Source organism: Paralichthys olivaceus, chromosome 10 (assembly GCF_024713975.1).
Source record: "Paralichthys olivaceus isolate ysfri-2021 chromosome 10, ASM2471397v2, whole genome shotgun sequence".
NCBI classification, from domain to species: Eukaryota; Metazoa; Chordata; class Actinopteri; order Pleuronectiformes; family Paralichthyidae; genus Paralichthys; species Paralichthys olivaceus.
Window position 1 is genome coordinate 14,608,125 of NC_091102.1, and position 8,844 is coordinate 14,616,968.

General features: G+C 40.6%; 1 protein-coding gene across 1 annotated transcript in view; it reads left to right on the forward strand.

Annotated features, from left to right (window-relative positions):
* edar (ectodysplasin A receptor) overlaps positions 1-7,047 on the forward strand; it is a 35,157-nt gene extending 28,110 nt beyond the window's left edge. Inside the window, exons 9-12 of the mRNA XM_020089697.2 lie at positions 758-830; positions 3,408-3,732; positions 3,850-3,913; positions 4,477-7,047. Coding sequence (XP_019945256.2) covers positions 758-830; positions 3,408-3,732; positions 3,850-3,913; positions 4,477-4,862 — 848 coding nt within the window. The 3' untranslated portion in view covers positions 4,863-7,047. The remainder of the gene's footprint in view (positions 1-757; positions 831-3,407; positions 3,733-3,849; positions 3,914-4,476) is intronic.
* The last annotated feature ends 1,797 nt before the right edge of the window (positions 7,048-8,844 follow it).

The following is an 8,844-nucleotide window of genomic DNA, read 5'->3' on the forward strand; positions in this document are numbered from 1 at the left end:
ATGATTTCAGCGTGATTTATGCAAACGCGTGTGTGTGTCTGTCTGTGTCTGTGTGTGCTGACGGACCTGGAGTATGATGAGTACCTTGTGGTGGAATGTGAAGCTTCCAAAGCTAAAGCCATACTTTGCTTTAGGCGCCATTTCTACAATGATGCTCTGTTCAATTTCACTCGCAGACTGACTGACTAACCATTTACATGTGGCGTGGATGCAGACACACATGCTCACAGGCACACACACTCACTCACACTGCCACAAACACATTGTGTGTTATGACAAGTTTGTTCACTTAATGGTAGCTAAAAAAATTGATCTGAATTGTGAGTGAATGCTGTGCGTTAGTGTGTCATACATTTGGGATGACTGGTGTGTGTATGTGTGTGTGTGTGTGTGTGTGTGTGTGTGTGTGAAGCTCATTGCTTGAAGCTCTACCGGAGCTGTCTGTCACTCATGTAGACACCGAGGTAATAAGTCTGTGAAATGAAAGACACACATGCTTAAGTTTCTTCCTCTTACACGTTGTGTTTGTTCCACTTAAGCATTCACTCATTTCTTTCTTCAAGGTATGAATTCTCACCAGGCCACAGGAATCTGTTCTCTTTTGTGTTTTTCGAACAATCATGCAAACATCTATGAACTTTTGTGAATTAAACTTTCAATTGGGGTTGGTGTTTCTGAATCCTCTCCCGCTATGTTAAATATATTTGAGAAAACAAAACACATGTGAACGTGTACGTCTTCTCGTTTTCGCTCTTAGACAACGTGGTGATCTACTCAGAAAAGGACGAGTTTGACAAACTCAAAGCTCCTCCACAGAAGACGGTCAAAAGGTGAGAGACCCCTGTTGATTTGTGAGCAGCACTGCTCCTCTATATATATATATATATATATATATATATATGGGTGATATACTATGTATATAGTACATGATTTGGTTTTTAAACACCATTGTGTGCTGATCTGTGTGTGTCTTTGTGTTTGTAAGTGGCGACACAGAGACGCTACACAAAAGAAAGAAGCTTTTATCATTATCGCAGCATCTGCCCGTAATTAAGCCCTAACAAAACAAGTCACTGCAGTATCATCTCTGCTGCTGGCACATTTGTGTGTCTTATCCGCACAAATGTGTGTGTGTATGTGTATGTGTGTATGAGGCATGTTAAAAGCAAGTGCAGTTGAGGTTTTCTTTTGTTTTTAATGAAGCAGACAGCTGAGACATGTTTTTTTTGGGGGGGGGGGTGAGGTGTAGCATAGATGAGCCCTGAAGCCTAACAAACACTGAGAGACAGACAGAGGGGGTAGTTGTTGGAGCAGATAGGGGTATTTATTCCAGGCTTCACCTAAAACCACCACCAGGTGAAAGCACATCCTGGCAGACAACAAAAGGACGACAGATTTTCTCACCTTCATCTTTTTTGCATACGTCTCATCTGCAGACAATGCTGCTTTATGGGTCCTGGTGGCTGATGGATGGGAGAAGTGTGGAGACGCATGATTGCGCACAACACAACACAACACAACACACAAACCTTCAGTCAGCGTTTGTGTTAAAATGTCGTAGTTCTTGCACCAAACACACACTTATATTGACTTTCCCAGGACAGGGAAGGGGTCTAAATTAAAGAATAGATGACACACACACAGAACACACACACACCTCCTCTAATAGTGTGGTATAGCAGCATGCCAAAGGATGTGCTAACTCACTGCTGTAACTGCCAGCGTGGGTGTTAGATGTCTAAGAAACAATGGCATTTTGTGTGTGTGTGTGTGTGTTGAGGAAAAAGAGCGTAGGACTGTGAAACAATGGCATTCTCTGTCAACAAGGTGATTTTGTGAGAAAAACCCAGAGCAGGCGCAGGGAGGGAGATGATGGGTAATAAAATGATATTATACGGTATCATGTTATAAAATCGCAGTGCTATTTCAATCAATCACAGGAACAGCTCAGAAACACCAGCAGCTATGGCAACAACAACATCATTCTTCTACGAGACATTTTCATTGGTCAAAGTTCCCGTTGATTCTGCAAAGATCATGAGTCACTCTGTGTGTATTGGCTGTCACTCGCACCTTTAATTACAGCAGCAAAACCATATACTCTGCCAATAACTCCAAGGAGTGCATATTTATTGATATGTCTGAGGGCAAATCAGAAGAGCGGGAAGTGACATTTAAGAGAATAGTAAAAACATATATCAGGGCCAAAGAGTAATCTTACTTCTGAGTATAATTGCAATAAGTAATTTTTTTGTTTTGCAACATGCTTTTTTTCATACTGACAAAATATCATCATGTCTCTGCAATGAAAATAAGATACAACACATTTTATTGTGCAGGGTGATAACTTGTGTGTTACTCTCCGGACATTACGTTTTTTAATGTATAATGAGTAATACGAGATTAATTTGTTGAAAGGTCCAGTGTGTGGATCCATTGATAGAAATGGAATATAATACCAATCATTTTTTTTCATCAGTGTATAATCTACTACAATAAAGAAATGTGTTTTCATTACCTTGAAATTAGTATTTTATATCTACGTTGGAAGTGCAGGGGTCGAGGAAGTACCTCATTAACCTTTGTACTTGATTAAAATTAAGTAAGTACTTGTTTTTAAATAGTATTAATTGGTAAAAGTACTTCTGAGGTAAACTGCCTCATTTTATCTGATTCTCGGCAGAGGAGTATCTGCTACTGCAGATGTGCTTTGCAGGAAGCGGGGTCTTATGTTACCTGTCCGCTCTGTTTGGATCAGTGGAACAATTCCCCTCGTTACTCATTATTTTTAAAAATAAAAATATAGAAAAATAACGTGAAGATGTAACGCAGCGTAGAGCCGAGTGGAAAACTCAGATATTTGCTGACATGTAGTAAAGTAAAAGTGAAAAGTACCTGATAATACAGTAAATGTATTTAAGAAAAGTACAGAATACATAAGTATTCATAATAGTAGTATACATAAATGTACCTTGTTACATCCCACCACTGTCCACAAATCCAGTAGACCATGTTGTACTGCCATATTTGCCCAGAATAGACAAACCAAACACAGGCTCTAGAGACTTTTACATTTTTGTTTACTTCACGGATTGAAATGTTTTAAAAAAATGGACTTTTATGTGAAAGTGAACCCTAAACTGCAGAGTAGCCTACTAATAAATCTTGTTACGAAAACAAAACACGAGATATAAAACTCATGTGGTGCATTTAATTGTTAGTTGTATAAGAGCTGAATGAAAAAAAAAAAATTACCTGCCTATAGCGGTAAGAATGTAGAAGCTCAAGAAAATTACTGGCAGGAGATCACATATTCACATTTTAACTGTGTGTCTGGTCTCTGAGTTTTATATGAAACCAGAGAATATGTTGCACATGTGTTCCAATAAGTGTCTTTGTCTGTGCAGTGAAAATGATGCGTCATCAGAGAACGAGCAGCTGTTAAGCCGCAGCATCGACAGCGATGAGGAGGCTGCGTCTGACAAACAGGGATCAACCACCACCAACAACACCAACCCGTGCCTGGTCAACCTGGGCAACAAGCCCGACCTCTGCCTCCTCTCTCTGGGGCTGCTGGAGAGCGACCACGCCTGCAATGGATCCCCCACCATCACGGCCGGCCAGGCCAACAACATCCCGAGTCCCAACCATGTCGGAAACGTCAACCACATCGCCAGCAATAACCACATCAGCAACATGAATGCGATCAATAACAACAATAAAACCCCAGGGGTAAGGAAGAAGGACCCTTTAAAGATGTTACTGCAGTAAAAACTGTGATTATGAACAGATCTCCAGTTCAGTATCATCTGGAATTCACAAAGTGATTTTTTTTTTCTTATCTAACAGATGCTACAAAGTCGAAGGAAAAAGATCCTGGATCTATATGCCAGAGCCTGCAATGCAACAGAGGGTAAGGCTGACTTCCCCTCAATACTGTAGAGGAATTTAACTTTTTCTATAAACTGCATTAAAGTGCATCTGAAAGATGTTTAAAATTGTTGTTCACGTCCATTTGCATGTATTTGTTAACAAAAAACAACTCCCCCCAATGCTTAAATATGCATTTTTTAGACATCTTTACCAAACGGCTTGCTCATAAAAATCATAAATTCCAGTATCTTAAAATATATTTTTCCTGAGATCAATCAAAAGAGGGTTTACAATTCAGAAATGTCCAAAAAGTATGTTCGTATGTTGAATCTGAAAAGAGGACTACGGACCACTGAGCGATGGTCCAGTCTTCCTCTTGTAGTAAGTTACTTGAAACTAAATATTAAAATATTTTGAGATATATACGCTTTTTTATTTCTGAGCTGAAGTCCATTTTATATTAAAATTCAAATAAAAAAATGCTTGAAACATTTTAGTTTAAGTGTAAATGAGTCTTGGATATATAAAATTTTATAGCCGACAATTTTTTGAGATGCACCTGTAACGCCAGTATAACTTCTAACACTCCTTGTCCTTCTCCAGGCCTGAGCCCCACAGAGCTCCCCTTCGACTGTCTGGAGAAGACCAGCCGCATGCTGAGCTCCTCCTACAGCAGCGAGGCGGCCGTGGTGAAGACGTGGAGGCACCTGGCCGAGAGTTTCGGCCTGAAGCGCGACGAGATCGGCGGCATGAGTGACGGCCTGCAGCTCTTCGAGAGGGTGAGCACGGCGGGCTACAGCATCCCTGACCTCCTGACCCGCCTGGTGCAGATCGAGAGGCTGGACGCAGTGGAGTCGCTCTGCTCGGACGTGCTGGGCAGCGGAGAGATGACGATGGTCGCCGGACGGCAAGGCATCAGCAGTTTTCACAGCCAACTGGTGTGTCAGTCCCAGTACCCATCACCCTCCCAACGCTGCGCCAGTGTCTAGACATGTGGCGGAGCAGAGACTTCAGTATACATTTATGTAGGGACAGATACTGCCCTAACTAGGAGGACAGCACATATACAGCAAACATATTACACCCATCACATGAAGAATGTCAGTGGACCTTTGCCGACACAGATCTCTCTTTCAGAAGCTAGCAATGTGAAATTGTTTCTATGGCCTAAATTCCCATCTTTCTAAAGTTCTACAGAGTTTGAGAAAGACAAAAATGAAAGGCTGCTCGAATTCAGATTATTCTTCTTCGGTTGTTTAGATATTTTCTGCTTTGCAAGAACAAAACAATCACGATGAGTTTTTCAAATTCCAAGAAAAAAGCTGGTTTAACTGTGCGCTGGATGCAACACAATAACCTTTAAAGGCAAACATAACATTTCGTAAGCAGTATTAAAAAAGATACAGTGTGCAGCAGTGCCACCCGACTTTTTAGCCACCCCCTCACTGAACCATCTGCTGACGGAGCTCCATGTTTGTGTCCATACAAAGGAAGTGACCTGGTCTGACTGCAGCAACCATCAATATTCATGACTTTGGTTGTGCTGTCGTCATAAAGACAGACATCAGATACAAGCTCCCAATTTTAGAATGCAAAGAATATGCCCAGCTGGAAACGCTAAGACATCTGGGAAACGTTGCTTTTGAACTTTGAGCGTTTAGGGACACCCCCTTTGTCTCTGGTTGAATTGTAATGACACCAGCAAAGACACAACTCTAGTCAAGAGTGGATTATGGGATTTTAATGAATTACCTGAAGATTTGATGTGTTAAATTTGCGCTCTTGAGATTCCATACTACACACTGCTTTTGCGAAGTATGTAAATCACACAGGCCGATATGCTCGCTTCCTAAAACTACTTCCTCAGCCGTGATCCATTCTGTGACCCCCCTCACCCCCAGTAATTCTTCCAGTCTATCCCCCCCTTTCCCCTTTCACCCCAGCGCTGCGGTCTAGTGCTGCCGCCAGTCCTAATTATTTGGCGTGTGGCTTGCCGGGCCCCTAATAGGCTGAAGTGTTGTGGTTTACAGAGCGGGTGCAAAGTGCCTGTGATTTCCATCACCCAATTAAGCATTTAGGGCCACTTAACCACTGAAAGCCCAGTGGAAACGCTATAAAAACCATGCATTAAAAAATAGAGATGCCACAGCAACAGGCATGACTAACTGCCTCCGGAGGTTTGTGCGCTGCGAGCGGTGCGAGAATGCAGCCAGCCGTGATGGAAGCAGAGCTACGGTTGTCCTACAACGTCTGATCTTGCTCAGCTTTTGTGGCCGGCTCAGTCATGCTCAGACAGGATTTAAGCTCTCCTCTACCCTATGGGACCAATAAAGCAAATGAGAACAATATGCAGGGTTGTCCACTTCTGAAAAGTAGCCTAAGCCAGTTTACGGTTGTTATGCACAGAGACTGAGGGTGGCTCCGTACAGCATCAGATTAAACTTTACGAAGAGCGTCACGTTTGATGCACTTCATTAATAACAGATTAGAACCAACAGATAAGATGCTGCTTTCTGTGGTGGTCAAGCTCCAAAATTCAACAAGCAATGCCAAGACTTACTTTGATCTCATTCCTTGGGAATCGAACTGATCTTTATCTAATGCCTGATGTTGTCAGCATAATGTCCCATGACTGATCTCCACAGAATCAACACATCACCTGCTTCCAAGTTCTTTTTTTCGACTGCTTTTTGTTCATTTGTTTGATTCTGCAAACCCTGGGGCTGGACCCCGGTACTTTAAATAAATGTGCATGTTTGTCATAGTTTATTTCCTTTCTAAAATCTCTTGTAGAGGCAAAGATAAAGCTCACACTAAATATAACTGCTTTCACAGAGCAGGGCTGTCTTCATCAGATCCAGTTCAATTAATGTTTAACTAGTTATTTTTATGATGTTTTATGCTGTTGAACTTTTGTAAATAATCTAATTGCTGGACTGAATTGAAATGAAATGGATCCAAGCCCTGATTCCAGGCATGCAAAATCTTGTCTGACACACAGTATATTATGCTGATATACAGATACCAAACATGGATTACTTACCTCAGTAGCACATACATTATAGTAGAACGCGTAGAAACACACATGCAAAGCCATCACAGAACCAAAGTATAACTGTATATATAACTTATTATTGTACATAATGTATACATTAAAGATGTAATGCAAAAATGGCTTAGTGTCTGACTTTTGTTTGAGACGAGTGATGGTGGACTGGACTATGACTATAATGTTTTTGCCATTTTTTGTTTTGCTTTCCATATTGTGTTCAGTTATTGTATGCACTATAATTTATATGTATATTTACAGTATATTTAGGCAACATTATTTATTTCTATATTTCACATCTCGAAAAGCTATGTTTCTCAACATTCATGCATATTTCGCTCTGTCTATAATCACTCGTATTTCCTTCTGCTGCTCCTTGTTTGATGCAACTTTTGTTGTGTTATATTGTACAATAGATGCATTGCTGCTGTGGCAAAGTAATTTCCCTTCGATGAATTACCCACTAAGACTTCAGCAAACCTCACACTCCTGCAAACGAAATGACTTGAACTCAGACACACATAGTGAGTGACTCGTGTCAGTGACTTGTTCCCACGGGGACACTGACTCACCCACCCTGCAAACAAGTCGATGACATAAATCAATCACTCGAGCACCTCTCCCTGCCCGTTTGGTCCATTCATTCACCCAAAAACATTCATGAGTAACACTACAGTGACCCTCATATTGCCCTACAGAAAAACTCAAGAAACCATGAATGAAATTATCCAATTTATGCTGTGATATGTCAGTGTGGACCAACTGTCATTATCATCCATGTAGCATTACACATATAATGTAAATATGCTGAAAAATAATATGAAACATACATCATGAAAAATTTGATAAATCTATGTATATATGTGACTAAGTGCAGGATGAGTCATGAAAAGATGCTAAAGAAGAAAGGAGAGGGTTCTGGCAATAAACATAATGACTGTTTAAAAATATATTTAGCATATACACTGGAACAATTTAATTAATTACTTTTTGATGTATCTACAATAGCTCTCTATACAATCCACAGTAAACTTTAGCACTTGTTCAATACACACACATTAGGTATATATGCATAACAAGGGGTATTCTCAATCTTGATATCGATACACAGTAAATTCTCCATGTAGATGTCCAAGATGGACTTGGGATTTGTTAGTAACCATTAGAGAAGACATTGGCAAGGTTGGTTCATTTAACTAGAGACACTGAGTGGAAAATCATTAATCACAACATTTTCCAGAGCATTCAGAACTCAAAGAGTTAATCATAGGTCATTAAATGTGGCACATTAACTTGATGCTTCATTAAATAAAAAAAGACAGCAGGACAAGATTAATAGACCATAAGTACATTCAGGCATTAGTTCTCGCTTTCAAATGCACTTTCATCTCGTCCAGTGGCTTTCAACTGCAAGTCACAAAGCCAAACTACTTCTCCCTTTCAGATTAAACATAACTCATTCCTCTCACTATTTGTATTAAAGCTTTTACATTCTTTCATCATTATTTATTGTTACCAAAAGATGGAGAACAATACAGAACTTTGGTGAACTCCACGGTCCAGATACTTGATATCTACTATATCACAGGATTCATAAACAATGCATCAACACTTCAAAGTTTTCTCAAGTGGTAGGAGTTTTGTGCTGGACAACATTAATGTAAATTCCTCTTCTGCTCCACTTATCTATTTTATACTGAGGACTTTTCCCATCAACGTGGCATTAGCTTCTACAGATGTCACCTCAGCAAACTACTCTATCATCAGGCCTTCACTGTGTGCGGATGTGTGTTAGTGCCAAGATTCCCGAGGACTTAGCTAAACAATTAGGTGTGTGTGTGCGTGTGTGCGTGTGCGTGTGCATGCGCTGGCTGGCTGGGGATCTTAAGTCTGGTTCACTGAGGGTCTGCCTGACAGTGGAA